A 23,362-nucleotide genomic window follows, 5' to 3' on the forward strand; every position below is an offset into this window, starting at 1 on the left:
TGCTTCAGGCGTTAACATTCGGGGTGAATTTGGATCTGATGGACCTTTTAGGATATCAAATAAAGGTCCCAACTCTCCTGTTGGTATACCTAAATAAGGCCTTATCCAATTTATGTCTCCTAATAACTTTTGAAAGTCATTAAGTGATTTGAGTTGATCTACTCGTATTTGAATTTTTGGTGGACGGACCATGGTTGAGGATAATAGAACTCCTAAATAATTAATTGGAAAATTTAATTGTACTTTATCTATTGCTATCTCTAGATTATAATTTTTTAATAAGTTTGTAAGTGTGGCATAACATTCTAGCAATGTGTTTTTATCTTTGTGTGCTAATAATACATCATCCATATAGTGAAATATTTGTAGTTCAGGATTTTGATTTCTAAGTGGCTGGATTACTTTGTTAACATAAATTTGACACATAGTTGGGCTGTTAGCCATCCCTTGAGGGAGTACTTTCCATTCATATCTCTGATCAGGACCTTCATGATTCAGTGCAGGGATAGTAAATGCAAAACGTGGACTATCCTCAGGATGAATTGGAATTGAAAAAAAACAATCTTTAATATCTATAACTAAAACATACCAGGTTTTTGGCAAAGCAGACAACTGAGGAATCCCTGATTGAGCAGGTCCCATAATAACCATCTCATTATTAATGGCTCTTAAATCTTGCAATAATCTCCATTTACCAGATTTCTTTTTGATGACAAAAATGGGAGTATTATGGGGAGATACAGAAGGTTGTATATGTCCTTCTGCTAATTGTTGTTTGACCAGGTCATGGGCTGCTTGTATCTTTTCTTTAGTCAGGGGCCACTGAGGAACCCATACTGGTCTTTCTGATTTCCAAGTAATTTTTATTGTCTCAGTGGCCCTTTCTGAAAATCCAACCCATGTCTGTCTCTCCCTTGATCTATTTGTATTGGTGCTGCTATACCTTGTTCTTGTTTTTCTAATCTTTTTCCTTTCCTAAAACCTTGTCTAGTCATAATAGTGGGTGCATTTTGGTTGATGTTATTTGTTAATGTCAAACCTAATTGATCTAGGACATCTCGTCCCCATAAATTTACGGGAAGATGGTCCAATACATATGGCTGTATAGTTCCTTCACATCCTTCAGGATCCTTCCAATCTAATACCATTGCACTTCTATGGGGATTAGTCGCCACTCCTAGGCCTCGAAGCGTTTGAGTGGCTTGTTGTAATGGCCAATGTTTTGGCCATTCTTGACGAGAGATGATGCTAAGGTCTGCACCTGTATCCAGTAGCCCATTAAATTCATGTCCTTGAATATTTAGTTTTAGCATGGGGCGAGAATCTAAATTTAAAGACAGCATAGCCCAATCTACACCTGTGGAGCCTAATCCCTTGGAACCTCTTTCTACAGTATGACTGGAAAATTTATCATGTAGGCTGGGTATTATTAGTAACTGTGCTATTCTATCTCCTGGTGAAATTACTGATATACCCTTTGGAGAACTGGCTATAATTTTTATTTCACCTTCATAATCGGGATCAATTACCCCAGGACTTATCATAAGTCCTTTTAGAGTAGAGGAGCTGTGTCCCAATAATAAGCCTACTGTTCCTTTGGGAAGAGGTCCTTTCACCCCTGTGGGAATGATTTGAACTCCCATCTCTGGAGTTAGTACTGCTCTGGCGGAGGCGCAGATGTCCAACCCTGCGCTCCCTCTGGTTTGTCTGATGAGGGATCTGATGGACAATGTGTCCTGGGCACTACCCTGATGGGGTTGCTGGGTTCCTCCAGTGCTCCGTCTATTTGTGGTTTTGGGCCCCGGAGCATTGGGCCCCCCTGTCCGTTTTTTGGCAATGGAGCCCGATGCCTTTCTCCACGATATCGTGGATAAACACCTGGTCCTTGTTCGTTTTTTGATAATGGAGTACCCTCTATGGTGGTTTGAGAACGGCATTCATTAGCCCAATGTCTCCCTCTACGGCATCGTGGGCAAATACCTGGTATTCTACTCCTTTGATACCTAGTTTTGTTAAACCCTCCTCCAATGGGGCAATTCCTTTTAAAATGTCCTGTTTGTTCACAATTGTAGCATGTTCTTGGCCTGGCATCTAAAGCCTGTTTTACTGCAGCTGCCACAATTTGCCCTTGTTCATTAATGTCTCTGGCATCTAAAGCCTGTTTTACTGCAGCTGCCACGACTTGCTCTTGTTCATTAATGTCTCTACATAATTTAATATATGTGTTTAAATCTTCATGTTTCCATGGTCTAATGATATCTCTGCACCAACGATTCGCTTGCTCATAAGCCTGGTGTTTTAGTAATGGCATTGCTTGTTCTGTATTCCCAAAAACTCTGGTAGCTGTTTGAATAAGCCTATCTACAAATTCAGCATAAGGTTCATTAGCTCCTTGTATTACCTTAGATAATTGACCTTGTAAACCTCCATGTCCTTGTAAAGTCTTCCATGCCTTAATTGCATCTGCAGCAATTTGTGCGTATACGCCAGGATCATATGCAATTTGTTGCTGCTGATCCTCATAAGGTCCCTTTCCTAACAACATATCTAGATTTCTCTGAGGATAACCAGCTGCTGCATTTCGCCTAGCCGTCTCCTTGCAAAATTCCTCATTGGCAACCTTCCATAACAGGTATTGTCCTCCATTTAGCACAGCTTTACACATATTAGCCCAATCTGCTGGCGTCATGTTCAAGTTGTTAATGGATTCGACCATGCTTACAGTGAAGGGTGCTTGAGGACCATAGGTTGTTACAGCCTCTTTTAGCTGCTTCACTGTTTTGAAATTTAAAACTTGGTAAAATCGCTGCCCTCCTGCCTCAAATACAGGGCATGTTAATATTTGAGACCTTGTCTCAGGATCCCAACTATCAACTGCGGGGGTTGGGGACCTCCCAGCATATGGAGGTGGCCTTGTTAGTTGGACACTTACGTCCTCTGGTGATAGAAAGGTGTTAGTAGCAGTCTCCTGTTGTAACTTTCCCCCTGATGGCTTTTTCTGTTTTACACTTTCTTTCTCTGTCTGACTAGCTTGAGAGGCCTTCTCTTTTACTTGAATCTTTTCCTCTGTCTGACTAACTTGAGAGACCTTCTCTTTTACTTGAATCATTATGTCTTCTCCTTCCTCTACCATTGTCTGAACTGAAGGCTTTGGACTAAGCAAACAAGATACGAATGTCCACAATGGCAATGTGCCAACTGGCAGAGTCCCTGGGCTTTTCTTTTCTATTCTTTTTAAATCTTCACCATGATGGTTCCATTGTGATATATTTAACAACTCCTCCTTAAAAAGCCATGGGCTACATTTTTGTATTGTATCAACGTATGCCCTGATTGTTCTTGATTTTACTGAGATGCCTCCTTCCTCTAACAATTTACTTAACACTCTTTCAGTTTGTTTTTTACTAATTTCTGATCCCGTATTTCTACTATAATACAACCCAACAAGATAACGCCTAACAAAACTGAAACTGAGTGAAACAAAATTGGAACAACACAAAATCATTATAATAGCCTCCTGAAATGTCCATCCGTCCTTTCTCCCTATCTGTTCCTCAGATGTGAGCGGTTTTTCTTCCATCTTACACATCTCCAGGGACAGGCAACTTAAAACAAAAGTGAAACAAAATAACAAAAGAAGAATCTTAAAATGGCTACCCATCCTCTCGCCCTGCCCTCAGGGGCGAGCAGTTCACTTACCCTCAGTCGCTCCCCGTACGGGCCACCAAATGCCGCAGTCTGGCTGGGCACAATCAGGAGCCACTTGTCAAAAGAAACTAACTTTATTTTTAGAACCACACACGACAAACAAAATAGTCTCTCAGGAAAAACCCTCAGAGCCTCAACTGCCACCACCTGCTTTCCCCAAGCCTCTCTCTCCCACACAAGCTTCTCCCCACCTCCCACAATCCTCCTGCTCTTGAGGCCGATTGGCTGGGTCACGTGGGCGGAGCCAACAAAGTCCCCCAATGAGCAGCTCCGTGGTCTGAAAGGGCAGGGAAACAGTCCAATGAGCATCACCGCAGAGGAGCCAATCAGCTAGATGTTGCTGGGGCCGAGGAGCCAATCAGCTAGATGTTGCTGGGGCCGCTGTGAGCCAATCATCAGCCAGCAGCTGGAAGTTTGCTGGCAGCTGGAAGTTTGCTGGGGCCCCTTTGGCTGTGGCTCTCAACATAAGTGGCTGTTTCTTTTCCCTTGTCACTGAGTAAATATCTTAGATGAGATCCTTAGACTGTGCAGTATTCTGTTTCTCAAACTTTTACCCTCTGATTTTAGAATCTATTCATGTACTGGCAGTAATTATTGTTTTATGTTTGTTAATGGTGATTTTCTACTTTCTTTGTCTATTTTACATTTATTATTTCTTCTGTAGGGAAGAGTTGTACCTTCTATGTATTTGATTATTTGATTATATCTGTGGACATATTTAATAAATGAAATTCATATGGCAATACTTAGAAACTTCTGGAGAGGAATATTGATATTTATCTTGTCAACATTTTTTTTTGAAAGGAAGAAAATTATATTGAAATATTGTATCATTTGTTTAACTTAATGAAAACTCAACAGAGCCTGCTGTTTTCAGTTTCTTTTGTGTGTGGTAGGCACATATGCTTGGGTATAGGATGAATTACATTACTATAATAATATCACATAGGTTTTTCTATGAAGATTGCGTTTGTTTTAAAATTCCTTTTGGAATTCCTAGGATCCAAGTTGTTAGTGGCAGAGCTTCAGTAATTATCTTCTCTTAGAAAGAAATCACTGTCTTTCTGTAGTTCTTAACATCCAAGATAATTTTTTAAAAATCATTCTATCAAACCCCTTTATTTTGAATTTAAAAAGGCACTTAATATGTATTTTGATAAGCCATATATCAGCACTTACTAGCTTTAATAAGTAGTTTTGTTAGTAAAAACTTAAAACTTGAAAACTATTACGTATAATTTGTGGTCAGACCATGTGTCCTGTTGTTTTTTGTGGGAAAGTGTTCTTTTTTAATTTTTCGAAACATAAAATAATAATTACTCATATATTAAGATTGCTCATTTTTCCCCCATCTACCTGTCCTTTTGTTTAACTTTTTAGCCTGTTTTTGTATCCTTCTCAAATTGAATTGGTTGACATTCTGTGCTATCTCTAAGTGTACATTAATTGTGTTTTAATATAATTATATTGTGTGATTACAACTCAGTAACTTGATTTATCACTGTTTTAACTCAGATATACCAAAGAAAAGTATTTCCTCACAGTGAACTAGTCAGTTTAACTGCCATTAGCACTTTAATACAGCATCATTTTCAGGCCTTTTTTATGTATATACAGTCAGCCCTCCAGAGCCTTGGATTTTTTCACCTGAGGATTTAACCAATCACAGATCAAATGTGTTCACAAAAAGAAAACTCTCTGTTCTAACCATGTACAGACTTTGTCTTATTGTTATTCCATAAACATCACAGTATCACAAATTTTATAGCATTTACAGTGTATTAGAGATGATAAATAATCTAGTGATGATTTAACATGTACAGGAAGGGCTGGGGCTGGGGCTATAGCTCAGTGGTATAGCACTTGTCTAGCATATGTGAGGCACTGGGTTTGATCTTTAGTACCACATAAAAGTAAACAAATAAAGACATGCTGTCCACCTACAATTACAAAAATAAATAAATAAATAAACAAATAACCATATAGGGGGGCTGGGGTTGTAACTCAGTGGTAGAGCACTTGCGTCACGTGTGTGAGGCACTGGGTAGTACAATCCTCAGCACCACGTAAAAATAAATAAATAAAATGAAGATTGTTTTTCATCTACAACTAAAAAAAAATCTTTTAAAAAAAAGTGTATAGGAAGATGTGCATAGATTCTATGCAGATACTCTACATCATTTCCTGTTAAGTGACTTGAATATTTACAGGTTTCAATATCTGTAAGGGGTCCTAGAACCAGTCTCCCATAGATACCAAGAGAGGATTGTATGCCTATGTTTTAAGTATTATGTATTCTGTTCTGTGTAATTTGTTTTTTAAATGGATCCAGCCAGAAAAGTTATTATATACATATTTGAGCAAAAATTATATGTGGCTTTCAAAGTTTAGTAAAATCTGTTTGTAAGGAAAGGGCTTTCCATTGTATTGTATTGAATTTAGTAAGGGAAAAAAGAAATAAATTGTGGAAAGGAGCATGGTCTTTTTTTTTTTTTTTTTTTCCTTTGGTGTTATTGTCATTTCCTTTTGTTTTGAGAACTGGGAATTGAACTCAGGGACATTCAACCACATCCCCAGTCCTATTTTGTATTTTACTTAAAGACAGGGTCTCACTGAGTTGCTTAGTGCCTCGTTGTTCCTTGCTCAGGCTGGCTTTAACTTTTGTTCTTCCTGCTTTAGCCTCCTGAGCCCCTGAGATTATAGGCCTCCACTACTGCACCCAGCTTTGTTTTGTTTTTGAGACAAAGTCTGTGTTTCCCAGTCTATTCCTGAACTCCTGGATTCAAGTGATCCTCTTGCCTCAGTCTCTTGAGTAGCTTCAATTAAATTATTAAATTATTAGCCACCTCACTCTGAAGGGGTAACCATATGTTAATACTACCATAAATTAAGTTTTGCATGTAATTAGTTATGTTCTAGGTGACTCTGTTGATATATTTTTTTAAATGCCACATTATAGCTCATTAATAATCAACTTGTATAGAAAATTCTTTTTATATTTAGGCAACCAACAAAGTAAGTTAGCACACATGGAAATTATTAACATTTGGATGACTGGAGTGTTTTTTCAGTAACCTTAGGTTTTTGGAGAGAAAAAGAAGTATCTTTCAATTTTTCTCCATGACTAGAGGCTAAAGGATAGTTCTAAATCTATGCACAAATCATCTCACTGTAGCAAAAGTTAAGCAATTTTTGGAAATGATCTACTAACCTCTCCACAGCCTCTTACCCCCGTAATTTTAACTTTTTAATATGTCTTGGTTTTTCTTTTCTCATGTGGTTTATTAATATAGTAGCATTTGTCTACCCTTGTGCAATTTTTAGATGCTGGGGAAATGTGTCTAAAACATGATTTCTGTTTTTTCAGAGCTAACAATATATAGGGAGTAACAAGTACAGATAAATAATAATAAAATGAGTACAGATAAAGTGCTGTGGAAACTCCAGTGATTCCTTTATTGTTCCTAGGGTGGGATAGAGGCAGTTTCTTAGCAAATAAAAATTTGAATTCACTGGATAAATTGGGTAGCCTTTGCTTGTGAAGAGAATAGCATATAAAATAGGGTAAACTAGAAAACACCCTGAGAAATACACTTCTTTGAAAGGTAAAGTTTGGAAGTAAGACTGAAACATTAACATGAACTTTTGCTTACCAGAAGATGGTATTTAGTCAAGGTTTTTTTTTCTTCAGCTGCTAGAATCATGGTAAAATTTTTAGTATTAGAATAACAAGGTCACATTTTTTGTGGTAGAAAACTTTCACAATAGTGGAGAATGATCTGAATGAAGGGAGCAAAATTGGAGTCAGGAAGATAAGATTAGACAAGTTAAACACCTGAAATGTAGAAACAGTGAAGCTGGAAAGAAGAGATTGAATTTAAGAGCTATTAGAAAGTAGAATTCTCTTGAAAGTGAAGAGAGTAAGACAAGGAATAGTCCATTCTGATACCATTGTCTATGATGAAGGTTCAGAGGCTAAGAGAGTGATAATCACTTAGTGAAATTCTGTATGACTGCAATAAACAAGAATAATTACAGAGGTTTCTTAATAGAATTTATTAATAGAATTTATCTTAAAAATATTTTTTAGTTGTAGATGGACACAGTACCTTTATTTATTTATCTTTGTGTGTTGCTGAGGATCAAACCTAGGTCGCCACACATGCTAGGCGAGTGCTCTACCACTGAGCCACAACCCCAGCCCCTTTTAATAGAACTTTATATCAAGCAAAATATTAGATAATGTTGATTTTTATGTGTATGTAATCTCTTTTTGTAAAAAGAACAAGATAGAAGAGGATATTAAAGATAAGTATTTAACCAAGTTGGGATTATCCAAGTAGGGCATTTAAATTTACATTGAAAGATAAGGAGGAAAATTCTCTTTTGTACTTCTTGAACTTAAACATTAGCTTGAGCATTAGTTTGGCTTTATCTTAATGAATGTACCTAATGTTTGAATTCAGATTTTTTTTTCTCATTATTAATCCAAGAAGTATAACTAATCTGCTTCGGGGGGTGGGAGGATATGTGTGTAGTTCAGTGTAGAAAGTGCTTTTAAGTGCCTTAGTGACAAGAATAATTTGAAGAGAACATTTGAAGTAGTCTACAGTGTAGAAATCCTGCTGAGGAATGAAAAGGTCGAAACTTAGTTTTAAAGTTTAGGTTATTCTTTATCATACATGTTGAAACGCTATTTAACTAAACTTAAATATTGAGAATATTAAAACTAGAGTTTTTTCATAGTAAAAATCATGAGGAATTTATTAAATTTAATTTCAGTGCTTTTTTTTCTCCTTCCTTTAGAACGTATAATGAAGAAAACAGAAGAGTCTGAATCACAAGTAGAACCTGAAATTAAGAGAAAAGTCCAACAGAAACGTCACTGTAGTACATACCAGTCTACTTCTCTGTCTCCTGCTTCAAAAAAATGTTTAACCCATTTAGAGGTCGGTAGAGAAATGATTCTTTGTTATGAGTCAGATGGTATTTTTTTATTAATATTATTTTTAGTGCTCATTAAATTCTAGGTGATCTTTTATCACAGGACCAAAGAGACTAGCAAAGTTATTTTAGCAAATCTTTTTGTCTTCAATAGATAATTTTTTTCCCTGTTCAAAATAATAGAATATTCTTTCCTCAAATGAATTTATCAGTAAAATATTATAAATAATTGTTCTCAGGGAAACATTTTTTTCAATTATTTTAAAATTATAGAAAAATTGGTTGCAAAAATTAATGGGAAGGGTTTCTACATATTCATTTCCCAGTTTGCCACATTTGTTTGTTGTCCTCCTTCCCTGTGTCCTCCTCCATCCTTCTTTCTCCCATATTCATTTATTTGTTTATAGATATATACACGTATACACATATTGTTTGAGTATAACATAGGCATAATGCCCATTTACTACTTAATACTTTAGAGTGTGTTTTCTCTTTTTTTTTCCCTAAAGGATATGTGAGACATTCTCTATAATCAGTGTATAACTTGCAAAATTAAAAAATGCAAAATTACCATCTGTTCCCTAGATCCCATTTATATTTCATCTAAATAATGTCCTTTTTAGGTATAAGATCTAATTCAAAATAATATGTTATTCTTTCGATCTGAAATCATTCTTGTCCTTTATAACCTTGATGTTTGTGAGGAGTATAGGCCACTTACTTTATACTTGAAAGTGGATTAACCTGATGTTTCTTCATAATTTGTGTGTTTTCTTTTATGATGTGAATAATGTACACAAAAAAAACCCTCACTATAATCATTGCATAGCATATCAGGAGACTCATGATGTTCATCATTGTTCACATCAATGATAATATTAACTTTTACCTTAGTTAAGATTTTTCTTATTTATTTATATAGGCATAGATATATGTCATTCTTCTCTTACTTTAAAGTTATAGTGTTTAACTGTTGTTATTTATTTTTATGCTTAAATTGTTCCAGATTTGGTCCATGTTGTCTCTTCAAGCTGATGATTGTCTTTTTGACATAAACCCATCATTCTTTGAGCACTTCTTACTTTTTGGTATAGCAGGATGATCTGAGCCACCTTGTTTTTCTCTCTCAGTCTTAGAGTCATGCATTTTCCCAAGGAGCCTTTTTTCTTTTAAGTAGGGGGAAGCTATTGGTATACAAGTTAATGCTCATTGATATTGAGTGTAAGTTTGTAGGCCCTTTCAGTAGACAAAGCTTGGAAATATATGTTGATGTACATATTAATATTTAATAACAATATTTAGTAAACAATAAAATCCATGAGTTCACATTGGTAACCAAATCTTGGTTTAGCTGTTCCTATTTTACGTAATAATAACTTTCTTTGACAGTGAGAAACCTGAGTCCCATCCCTAATGTATTTACTTATTTGTTCACTTTGCTTTATGTCTGTCCCAGTCTTCCTGGCTTGCAGCCTAGGCTTGTCTCAGGCCCTGCTGGCTTAGCCATTGCTTAGCCCAGGTAAAGGAGAAAAGCGCCTCAAAACGACATCCTTCCTCTGGTGAACAATCTAGCCGAAACCTTAAAATCTGTTTTAATTTTTAAAATAAATCTTCCTTCTTTTACTATTACTTCATTGCCAATTTTTCTTATTTTCTTAGTGTAGATTAAGAGTTATAGCCAGTCTCTATGTAATCTTTAAATTTGTAAGAAGGTTGGAGGCTTTTCTTTTTTGTTTATAATATACGAAACTTCATACTATGTGTTGTTTATAAGAAAATAGGATCTATGTATTGAATGGAATTAAACATCTTTAGGGTATGTAATGAAATGACATTGTCTCAGTGATGTCTCATCAGAGAAAGAAAGGCTCATTCTTATTAAGTACACTTTTTTTATAGAGACTTGCTGATAGTATGTGATGTGTAATTTATAAGTTTTTGTTTTGTTTTGTTGTGGTTGGTGGTAGGGATCAAATTCAGGGCCTCAAGTATGCTAGTCAAGTGCTCCCAGCCCATTAATTTGAAATTACTTGGTTTCATAAAAGTTTTTCACTGACCAAAAGGAAGGAAATGAGATTCTAATAAAAAAATTAAGGTTTTTTTAAAAAAAGAAATCAACGTAGTTTTTATGAAAATTTAATACTTTTTCCTGAAGTTAATTAAGTGGCACTGAGTCTCTAGGTTTTAGATCAGTTGGTTGATAAAATTATTAATCTACAATTTTTAGCTTGAAAAATTTAGTATCTAATACAGTTGAGATTATTTGCATTTTGTTCCTAATTACTGCAAAGAGTTCCAAGATAACATATTTTTTAACAGATGAAAGTGTGTGGTAAACCAGGCACTGTGGCACATACCTGTAATCCCAGTGGCTCCGGAGGTTAGGGCAGGAGGATAGTGAATTCAAAAGTCAGTTTCAGCAACTTAGTAAGGCCTTAAGCAACGCAGTGAGACCCTAACTCTAACTAAAATATAAAATAGGGCTGGGAATGTAGCTCAGTGGTTAAGCGCCCCTCCCAAAAGTGTATGCTATAGGATATATTTCCTTCTATATCTTAGTTCTGAGTGTTTTAATAGGGATGTGCTTTTCTACATCAATGAGCTACATCCCTAACCCCCTCAGTTTTTTTTTTTTTTTTTTGGTGCTGGAGATTGAACCCACGACCTTGTGCATTCTAGGCAAGCACTCTACCAACTGAGCTATATCTCTAGTACCACCCCCCACTCCCTGCCCCATTATTAACTGCAAAATTAGCTTATACATAGCTGACTACTGGATTGGTCTTGAAATTCTTTACAGCATTTTGATGCTAAATCTCAAGTAATGTGCCTTATTTGGGACCTCATAGTAGTCATGGTAGTGATGGGGGAGGGAAGGACTTAATTTTGAAACGTTGAGGGTGTTCCTTGATGTTGAAGTAAAACCACATTTTTTCTTTCTTTCATTGTTTTGGAACCTAAGGTTTCTGAACAGCGTGAATGTTGCCCAAAATGTGGAAAAGAGAAAGAAAATCAGTCCAAATGCCAAAGTTGTGGTATTAGTTTTCGTAATGATTTACAAAGAAACTGCAGACAAGCTATAACTTTAAATGAACCTACTGGACCATTATTAAGAACGTCAATACATCAGAATTCTGGAGGACAGAAGTCACAAAACATAGGATTAACAACCAAGAAGTTTTATGGTAACAGTGTGGAAAAAGTTCCAATTGATATTATTGTGAATTGTGATGATAGTAGAAATAATTATTTACAGACTAATGGAAAAGTCATTTTACCTGGGACAAAAATACCCAAAATCACAAACTTGAAAGAAAGAAAAACAAGCCTGTCAGACCTAAATGACCCAAGTAAGTATTCACTCCCTCTTCCCCGCTTTTTTGATTCAAACTCCTAGGTTCAATGGTTCTCTTATACCTCAGCCTCCTTAGTAACTAGTATTATCGGCATACACTATCACACCTAACATAATTTTACTCTTTTCAATATTGCTATATCTATCTAATACTTTCTATATTTTGTTTTAAATTTGTGAGCATGTTTCAGAAGTATAGTCTTAGTGTATCTTTGTGCCAGTTATGTAATATTTTGGGGGGTTAAAAATGTGTCCTCACAGGGCTGGGGTTGTGGCTTAGTGGTAGAGTGCTTGCCTAGCATGTTTGAGGCACTGGGTTCAATTCTCAGCACCTCATATAAATAAATAAGGTAAAGGTCTATTGACAACTAAAAGAAAAAAAATTTTAAATGTCCTCACAATTGTGAAAATAACTGACTTTGTTCATCCTATCCATTTTCTATTATTATTTTTTAATTCATTCTAATTATTTATACATGACAGTAGAATGCATTTTGACCATTGTACACAAAGGGATCACAATTTCTCATTCCTCTGGCTGTACATGGTGCAGAGTCACACCAGTAATATAGTCATACATGTATATAGGGTAATAATGTCTATCTCATTTCATAGTCCTTCCCACCCCCATACCCCTTTCCCTCTCCTCATTCCCCTCGGCCCAGTCCAAAGTCCTTTGCCCTTCTCCCCCAACTCCCCACCATTATGGATCAGCATCCAATTATCAGAGAAAACATTTGGTCTTTGGTTTTTGGGGTTTGGCTTATTTCACTTAGCATGATATTCTCTAGCTCCATCCATTTACCTGCAAATGCCATAATTTTATTCTTTTTTAAGGTTGAGTAATATTCCATTGTGTATATATACCACAGCTTTTTAAAAAAATATTTTTTAGTTGTAGATGGACAAAATACTTATTTATTTTTATGTGGTGCTGAGGATCAAACCAAGTGTCTCACATGTACGGGGCAAGTCTTCTGCCATTGAGCTACAGCCCCAGCTCCATACCACAACTTCTTTATCCCTTCATCTGTTGAAGTGCATCCAAGTTGGTTCCATAGTTTAGCTATTGTGAATTGAGCTACTGTAAACATTGATATGGCTGCATCACTTTGGGTATAAACTGAGGTGTCCTTTGGGTATAAACTGAGGAGTGGGTTAGCTGGGTCAAATGGTGGTTCCATTCCAAGTTTTTTAAGGAATCTCCATGCTGCTTTCCATAGTGGTTGCACCAATTTACAGTCCCACCAGCAATGTATGAGTGTACCTTATTCCCCACATCTTTGCCAAGCCAACACTTGTTGCTTATATTCTTGATAATTGCCATTCTGACTGGAGTGAGATGAAATCTTAGAGTAATTTTGATTTGCATTTCTCTAATTGCTAGAGATGATGAACATTTTTTCATATGTTTGTTGATCAGTTGTATTTCTTCTGTGAAGTGTCTGTTCAGTTCCTTAGTCCATTTATTCATTGGGTTATTTGGTTTTTTTTTTGTTGTTTTTTTGTTTGTTTTGGTGTTTTAAGTCTGAGTTCTTTATATGCCTGGAGATTAATGCTTTATCGGAGGTGCATGTACTAGAGATTTTCTCCCATTCTGTAGGCTCTCTCTCCATGTTATTGATTGTTTTCTGTGGCTGAGAAGAAGCTCTTTAGTTTGAATTCATCCTATTTATTGATTCATGATTTTACTTCTTGTGCATTAGGAGTCTTGTTAAAAAAGTCAGGTCCTAAGTCAGCCAACATGATGAATATTTGGGCTTACTTTTTCTTCTGTTAGGCACAAGGTCTCTGTTCCAGTCTTTGATCCACTTTGAGTTGATTTTTGTGCAGGGTGAGAGACAGAGGTTTAATTTCATTTTGCTACGTAGGGATTTCCTGTTTTCCTAGCTCCATTTGTTGACTAGGCTGTCTTTTCCCAAATGTATGTTTTTGGCATCTTTGGGGAGATCACGTGTCCAGTGTGAGATAAATGTATTTATGTGGGTTTGTCCCTCTGTGTTCTATTTTGTACCATTGGTCTATATGTCTATTTTGGTGCCATTCCCATGATGTTTTTGTTATGATAGCTCTGCAGTATAGTTTAAGGTCTGGTATTGTGATACCTCCTGCTTCATTCTTCTTGCTAAGGATTGCTTGGCTATTCTGGGTCTCTTATTTTCCAAATGAATTTTATGATTACCTTTTTTAGTTCTATGAAGAATGTCATTGGGATTTTATAATAAGAATTGCATTAAATCTGTACAATACTTTTTGGTAATATGACCATTTTGATAATATTAATTCTGCCTACCCAAGAGCATGTCATCCCATCCATCTTAAGTACTAGAGAGCACAGGCTTGACCCCAGTTGTAGATCAAGTGCTATTTATGCCCAGTTTTCTGACTTGGATCAAGTGTTCCCACTGATAATGGGCTGTTTGGGGTTTGTTTGTATTTTGGTACAGGGGATTAAACCCAGGGCACATTACTGCTAAACTACATCACCAGTTCTTTTTATTTTGAAACTGGGTTTCACTAAGTTGCTGAGGTTGGCCTCAAACTTGCAGTCCTCCTACCATAGCCTACTCAATGGTTGGGATTACAAACATGTGCCATTGCACCTTGCCCACTGATGGTGGTTTTAAGGGAATAAATACCATGTAAATGTCACATAAGCATAGCTCAATAAAATATTTGACAAACAGGACTCAATAAAAAATGTCCCTCCCTTAAAAGTTTATCCTGTCTTTGGACATGTGCATGCATTTTTATTTTGTAAAAAATAATAGCAAAAATTGAAAACAATGAGACTGGTAGAAATTATAGACTATGTAGCTGTAGAGACAGAAGGGGAGATCACATGTAAAGTGTAATTTTCCAAGATCTTTAAGTGAATAAAGCAAGGTGCAAACAAGATTGTATGGTGCGGTGATGAATAGTTTTTACATAGATTAACAAAATTAATAGAATAGTTTTTACATAGATTAACAAAATTAATAAAAAAAAAATTTGTTGAATGAGAGGAAACAGACACTGGAGATGGATGTTAGATTTCTCCAAATAGAAATTGTTTTGTTGACTTTACTTAGGAACCATGTAAATATTTTACATAATTATAAAATGAAATTACATATAAATTTTTTTTTGTAAAGCATAATTTAAGAAATGAATTTAATTGTATTTTGGTAGCTTGAACATATTGTTTCAGATGAGTTTAAATTAAAATAATATGGTGTGTATATCCACTGATTTTAAGGTTAAGCAGAATTTCACAGAAATCCTAAGTCTATTCAGTAATATTGTTATTAACAACATTGGTATTGGGGCTGGGATTGTAGCTCAGTGGTAGAGCGCTTGCCTTGCACTTGTGAGGTCCTGGGTTCAGTTCTCAGCACCACATAAAAATACATAAATAAAAATGATGATATTGTGTCCACCTACAACTAAAAAAAATTAAAAATAAAAAACAATATTGGTGTTGTTTTTTATAAACACATGTATATGAATAAAAGAAATAATTATATTATTGTTTCAGTGTTAGAAAAAAAGAAGTATTAAAGTAAAATCAAGGAATCCAAAGTCCTAAAACTTTACATTTGAATTGGAGATAATGTGAATTTATTATATATTTTATTTTAAACATAAAATACATGTATCCTAACTTTACCTTTAGAAAGTACTTATGGTACACACCTGTAATCCCAGCAGCTTGGAAGGCTGAGGCAGGAGGATTGCAAGTTCAAAGGCGGCTTCAGCAACTTAGCAAGGCCCTCAGCAATTTAGTAAGAACCTGTCTCTAAATAAAGTATAAAAAGGGACTGGGGGTGTGGCTTAGTGGTTGAGTGTCCCTGGATTCAATCACTGGTACCAAAAACAATATAGAAAAGGCTTAGAAATGGTAAACATCCCTGGTATAGAAACAAACATGCCTTAAAAAAAAGAAAAAGAAAGAATGAACAATATTTTTAGGCACCATTTCCTACTAAAAATAACCAGAGTTGCTCAGAGAAATGACTTTATTCCAGGTTAACAGTACAAAATATGAGATAAACCTAGATTATCAGTCAGATGAGGAAGCGTGAAAGTGGTCAAAACTACTACAAAAGAACTAAAATGAAAGGACTCCCAAAGTAATGGAAGTACTTAGGTCACAAAGAGTCATTACTACTAGTCATTGAAATATTTGAATATATTAAAATCAATTAGTTTGTTATAATACTCCCCTTCTCTTGAAAGAAAATTTCTCCATTAGTTATCTTTCTAAGGGTCCCAAAGTGGTATTCTGAAAACTGGTAAATAAATGGAGAAATTAAGAATTTTTTTCTGTACCCCAGGAATACAAATCAAGTTTCATTTATCCCTAGCTGGGCAATGTAGGTGTAAGCCTGTAGTCCCAGATACTTAGGAGGCTGAGATAGAATGATAGAAAATTCTAGGCCAGCTTGGACAACCTAGGGAGTTCCTGTATCAAAATAAAATAAATGTTCAACATCTCTAGCAATTAGAGAAATGCAAATTAAAACTATACTGAGGTTTCATTTCACTCCAATCAGAATGGCAATTATCAAGAATACAAATAACAGTGTGGGCAAGATGTGGGGAAAAGGATACACTTATACTTTGTTGGTGGAACTGCAAATTGGTGCAACCACTCTGGAAGGCAGTATGGAGATTCCACAGAGAAAATAGGATTGGAACCACCATTTGAACCAGTTTCCCACTCTTCAGTATATATCCCAAAGATTTAAAATCAGCTTACTGTAGTGATCCAGCCATATCGATGTTTAGAGCAGCACAATTTATAATAGCCAAGGTATAAAGCCACCTTTCAACAGATGAGTGAATAAAGAAAATGTGATATTTGTACACAATAGAGTGTTACTCAGCTGTAAAGAAGAATGACTTTATGACATTTGCTGGTAAATGAATGGGTCTAGAGACTATCATGCTAAGTGAAATCAGCCAATCCCAAAAAACCAAAGGTCCAGTGTTCTCATATGTGGAGGCTAATCCACAATTAGCGGGGGAGAGAGAAGTTCAGTGAAGTAGACAGGAATAACAGGAAGAGAGGAAATGGGAAAAGGAAAGACAGAGGAATGAATATGACAAACTTTCCTATATACATATATAAATTTCAATGTTGTGTACATACACAAGAAATTAATTAAAAAATAATAATTATGAGTAAATGGCAGAAAGAGGGTGGAGAGAAGGAAGGGGAAGGAGAGGTACTGGGGTCTGAATTTGTGCTTGTATAATTATGTCAAAATGGATTCTACCGTCATGTACAACTAAAAATAACCAAGAAAAAAGAATTAAAAAGGGCAGGGGATGTAGCTCAGTGGTAGATTGCTTGTCTAGCATGTATGACTCCCTGGGTTCAGTCCCTAATACCAAAATAATGAAACAAAACCAAAAATATCCTCAACCCATATTAGTACATTAGTGTGAAGAGGAGGGAGGGTGTTATTTTTTGGTAAGTCACAGAATAGGCGTCTTTGATAGGTAACTTCTAGCTCAGGATGAAATGAGCAGAAAGTTGGGGGGAGGTGTGAAGAAGTTTAGAATATAAGCACAGAGAACCCTTTATTAGACTGCTCAGGCTGCCATAAAGAATACCCAGAGTAGGTGTCTTAAAAGAAATTTGTTTTCTCACAGTTGTGGAGACTAAAGTCCAAGATCAAGGGTTGTATTGTAGGTTTAAAGAACTGCCCTTATGTGAACTTATAATATAAATTATGAATTTTCTTTATGATTTTAGTCATTTTGTCCAGTGATGATGATGATGACAATGACAAGAATAACAGAAGAGAGAGCATATCTCCTCAACCTGCTGACTCAGCATGTTCTTCCCCTGTACCATCCACTGGAAAAGTAGAAGCAGCACTAAATGAAAATATCTGCAGAGCAGAGCATGAACTAAGAAGCATTCCAACAGAATCAGAATTGAATACAGTTACATTGCCAAGAAAAGCAAGAATGAAAGATCAGGTACTTTTCACACTTGTTGGTTGACATTTATTTGTTCAGATTAACATTTTCCTGCTAGGATGTAAATATTTTCTTGGAGGGCAATTTGACAGTTCAGTAGGAGAAAAAAATTGATTATTTAGTAATCGAGACTTTAATGCTGCTTGGAAAGTCATTTCAGAAGACATTAAACAGTGTAAAGATAAGATTCATTTAAACTAAAGGCTCAAGTATAAAAATTCAGCAAGAAAAGAAGTGTTGACTTTACAGCGATATGTCTAAATATAGGTTGAGTGTCTCTCTCTTTTTTTTAATATTCATTTTTTAGTTTTAGGTTGACACAATATCTTTATTTTATTTTTATGTGGTGCTGAAAATTGAACCCAGCGTCTCACTCATGCCAGGCGAGCAAGTGCACTACCACTTGAGCCTCATCCCCAGCGCCTTAGGTTGAATGTCTCTTATCAGAAGTATTTGGAACCATAAGTGTTTCACATTGCAAGTATTTTTGTATTTTGGAGTTTTTGCATGTATATAATGAGGTATCTTGGGGATGGACCCAAGTCTGAACAGGAAATTCTTTTATGTTGTATACATGCATTGTGCAGAGAACTTCCTAAATAATTTTACATAATGTGCCCATGCTTTCACTAAATCCATCACTTGAGGTCAGGTGTGTGGAATCTTCCAGTTGTAGCATGACGTTTGCATTCAAAAAGTTTCCAATTTTGGATCGTTTCTAATTTTAGATTAGAGGTACTGAACTTGTATAAGGAGATTTCTTGTAAAATCTAGAAGACAGGGAAAAGTTATTTTAACTTATTTGCATTTTACTATAATGTAATTATATTTACTTTCTACTGTAGGAAAAATTTCAAAATGTTCCCATGGAAAAGTAACAAATTTATAAATAAAAGATACACAGAGAAATATTTGAAATGCAGATGACATAAAACTTTAATGCCTATAATAGACTTTTTTTTTTTTAAGTTAGTGGATAGAAAGAAAATAAAGGCTAGGAATAGCAAAGAGAATATTCAGACACTACACCACCACATGAAAAGTATAAATTTAGTAAGGAAGTATAAATTAAAGAAAATGAAATATTGTAACTATATACTAAACAGACTAGTAAAATTAATTGCAAATCAATTCAAAATGATATGTACTGCAGGCGAAAATTCAAGGGAAAACATACGTTACTAATTTGCTTATAGTAAAGAAAGTTACAGTGTCCTTTGGGGAAAGCAAAGTAAAAGCATACTAAAAAAATCTTAACCATATACTTTTTTTAAAAAAATATATTTTTAGTTGTAGATGGACACAATACCTTCATTTTATTTATTTATTTATTTTCATGTGGTGCTGAGGATTGAACCCAGTGCCTCACGCGTTCTAGGCAAGCACTCTACCACTGAGCCACAACCCCAGTCCCTTAAGCATACACTTTCAACCAAATAACTAAATCCCTAGAATCCTTCTTAAAGGAATTCCTGCCCCCTCTCCAGTTTGTAAGGCTATATGTACAAGCATGATTAATGTATTAACAAACAACTGCAAACAAAATCATTGTCCATTAATATGGATATGAATGAAGAAGTTATGGTATAACTGTTTGAAGCAGCCATTGAGAGTAAAAGTTAAAACTCTATCAATAACTTTTAGAATTTCTACACAGTACTGTTGAATAGGAATATCCCCCCCAAAAAGAACATTTGTTATAAAATAAAATCTTATATGTTAAAAAATGACATATTTGCATAGATATGTCAGGGTTCAGAGGAAAATACTTGGACTTGGTTCAGATGGGAACCTGAAACCCTGTGCAGTGGCACATGCCTATAATCCCAGCTACTGGGGAAGCTAAGGCAAGAGCATCTTGAGTTTGAGGCTCGCCTGGGCAACTTAATAAAACCCTGTCTCAAAATGAAATTTTGAAATGGGCTGGTGATATATCTCAGTGGTAGAGCAGCCCTTTTTAAAATTTCATTATGAGATAGGGTTTTATTAAGTAGCCCAGGCTGGCCTCAAACTTAAGTTTTATTAAGTTCCCCAGTACCACCAAAAAGGAAAAAAGGCTACAGGCTGAAGAAATGAAAAAACTACTGAAAGGATATATTTTTATATAATCTTAGGAAATGCCTTTCCAAACATGAGATAAAATTTCTTCAATTAATTGAAAACCAAACATAGTGTTCCAAAATACCATAAATAGAATTGGATAGGTAAATGCACATGAGGATATAGGGAATTATTTGACAAAGTGTAAATTGATCTTTTATGTGTTAATTTTTTTTTTTTTTTTTTTTAAAGAGAGAGGTGAGAGAGAGATAGAGAGAGAATTTTTTGATATTTATTTTTTAGTTTTCAGCAGACACAACATCTTTGTTTGTATGTGGTGCTGAGGATCGAACCCGGGCCGCACGCATGCCAGGCGAGTGTGCTACCGCTTGAGCCACATCCCCAGCCCCGTGTGTTAATTTTTTAAAAGCCAAAAAATAGAAACAAATCATTGAAAAGTGAATAAAAGAAATGAATGAATTTCAATCAAGGTAGTAATCAAAGTAGAGAATATGAAATTAAAATAACCTTTTGTTAACTATCCAGATTGCTGAAAATTTTAGAAGTATGACAGGGTCTCATCTTGGTTAGTGTTTGAAGATGTGAGATGTTGGGTTTGTAGATGGTTATAACTTTGCTGGAGGGCAATTTGGCAATAATTCTAAATATGTGTATGTAGTGAGCTGTAGAAATGCTCATTGGAGATAGAAGTCAGATGTTCAACATAGAAGCAGTTCAGTTAAATAAATGATGGATTTCCATATGGTAGAATTTTTAGTTGAATAGTTTTCAGACTGGTGCATTGAACCATGCATAAGTGTTCTCCAGTGCTCTTCTTAAGAAGAAGAGATAGATACTCTGTGGAAGCAAATGGAACACTCAGATTCTAGATATAATGACTTTACTATGGGATTCAGCTGGAACAGCTCTTAAATTATCTGCTTTATTTATTTCTTTCATTTGAAAAAATTATACTAAAACTAAGAGAACTGTCAAACCTGTCTAATGGGTTTCCATTAATAATTTGGCAAAATATTCTTGATAAATAGTTGGTAAACCTTGTGATAAACTCTTAGTAAACCTGAAAAATCAGTTTACAAAATCATAGAGATATATATGATAATCACATTTGGTTTTGTTCCTTTTTTATTTATTTTTTAGCACATGTAAGACTTACTAATGGAGTACCATGTGATGTTTTAGTACATATGAACATTGTATAGTTTTTAAATTAGGTTAAACATGTCTATGTCTTATCTCCTAAAACATCTTTTTCTTTATGGTGAGAACCTTGGAAATTCTTTATTCTAGGTTTTGGAAATGCATCTAGGTTGTGTTATCATTTGTAGTCATCCCACTATGCAGTAGCACACCAGAACTGTTTTTACTCCTAACCATATCTTAGAACCCACTGACTAACCTTTCCCAATAATACTCTTCCTAGCCTCTGGTAACTATTATTCACTATAATTTTCTATGAAATCAGCTTTCTGTGTGCCAGATATGAGTAAGATTCAGTGGTTTTTTTTGTGCCTGTCCTATTTCATAAACAGCCCTGCATGATGGGAAATGCCTCATAATCCCAGTGGCTTATGAGGCAGACACAGAAGGATCACAAGTTCAAAGCCAGCCTCAGCAATTTAGTGAGGCATTCTTCAACTTAGGTTCTCAGCAACTTAGTGAGATCCTGTCTCAAAAAATTAAAAGGGCTAAGGATATGGCTCAGTGGTTAAGTGCCCCAAGTTCAGTCAACAAAGTAAACAACCATAACAACATAATGATTTCCAGATTTCCAGATCTATCCACATTGTAGCAAATGACATAATTTTTTTCTTTTTTTCTGGCTGAATAATATGTCATTGTGTATGTGTACCATGTTTATCCATTTATCAGTTGATGAACAGTTAATGTGTTTGTATTTCTTGGCTGCTGTGAATAGTACTATAACAAATAAAATGGTGCAGATGTCTCTTCAACATGCTAATTTCATTTTCTTTGAATAGATATTAGTGAGTGGGTTTTCTGTATTATATGTAGTTTATTTTCAGTTTTTCAAGGAATCTCTGTTCTGGTTCCATAATGGCTATGCAGATTTACATTTCCACCAACAGTCTACAGTTTCCCTTTTTCCATATCCCTGTTCTCACAATCTTTTAAGTCTTTTTGATGATAGCTGTTCTTACTGGAATAAGATGATATCTCATTACGATTTTGATTTTTATTTCCCTGATAACTAAGGATAATGAGCATTTTTTAATATAAATAAACCTGTTGGCATTTTGCATGTCATCTTTGAAAAATTTCTGTTCAGGTCTATTGCCCAGTTTTCAATTGGAATATTTGGGTTTTGTGTATTTATTTTTGTTTTTGTTGTTGAGCTATTTGAATTCCTTATAGATTCTGGATATTGACCCCTTATTGATATATAGCTTGCAGGTACTTTCTTCTGTTATTTAGGTTACTCTTTGCTCTGTTAATAGGTTTATTTATTTTTTATTTTTATTTTTTGCTGTGCAGAATTTTTTTAGTGTGAAAGCCCATTTATTTGGTTTGGCTTCTATTGCCTGTGCTTTTGGGGTTTGTCCAAAAAAATTCTTACCCATTCCAGTATCCTGAAGCATTTTTCTTTTTCTTTCTTTCTTTCTTTTTTTTTTTTTTGCTAGTTTTATAGTTTAAGGTCTTAAATTTTGATTGTGAATACATTTTGAGCTAATTCTTGTATATGACTTAGACATAGGGGTTTAGTTTCATTCTTCTGCTGTTACCATTTATTGAAGAGACTATCTTTTTTTCAGGGTGTGTTTTTAGCCCTTCTGTCAAAAATTGGCTGGGCATGTTGGTGCATATCTGTAAACCCAGCAGCTTGGGAAGCTGAGGCAGGATGATCATGAGTTCAAAGCAAACTTCAGCAACTTAGCAAGGCCCTAAGTAACTCATTGAAACCCTGTCTTTTCTTTAAAGGTCTGGGGATATGCCCCTGGATTCAATCCCTAGTACATACATACACACAAAACACACACACACACACACACACGCCTATAGAAGCAAGGGTTTATTTCTAGGCTCTTGATTGTATTTTCATTAGAATATGTGTCTGTAGTGTGTGTGTTTTGCTAGGGATTGAACCCAGGTGTTGTACCTGCTAGGCTAGCAGTCTACCACTGAGCTACATCCAAGCCCCAAATGTCTATACCATGATGTTTGATTACTGCAACTTGAGTATAATGCCTCCTGCTTTGTTCCTTTTGCTTAAGATTACCTTGGCTAAGGGCTGGGATTGTGGTTTAGCGGTAGAGCGCTTGTCTAGCACTTGCGATGCACTGGGTTCCATCCTCGCACCAC

At 35.4% G+C, this 23,362-nt stretch overlaps 1 protein-coding gene across 8 annotated transcripts in view; it reads left to right on the forward strand.

Annotated features, from left to right (window-relative positions):
• Senp6 (SUMO specific peptidase 6) overlaps positions 1-23,362 on the forward strand; it is a 119,782-nt gene that overhangs the window by 59,199 nt on the left and 37,221 nt on the right. For all 8 annotated transcript variants that reach the window (XM_046430431.2, XM_046430433.2, XM_046430432.2 and 5 more), the window contains 3 exons: positions 8,515-8,657; positions 11,615-12,002; positions 17,751-17,980. In XM_046430431.2, coding sequence (XP_046286387.1) covers positions 8,515-8,657; positions 11,615-12,002; positions 17,751-17,980 — 761 coding nt within the window. The remainder of the gene's footprint in view (positions 1-8,514; positions 8,658-11,614; positions 12,003-17,750; positions 17,981-23,362) is intronic.

This window comes from Marmota monax, unplaced genomic scaffold, assembly GCF_021218885.2.
Source record: "Marmota monax isolate L192 unplaced genomic scaffold, Marmota_monax_Labrador192_F-V1.1 WCK01_AAM20220418_F8-fsc00227, whole genome shotgun sequence".
NCBI lineage: Eukaryota > Metazoa > Chordata > Mammalia > Rodentia > Sciuridae > Marmota > Marmota monax.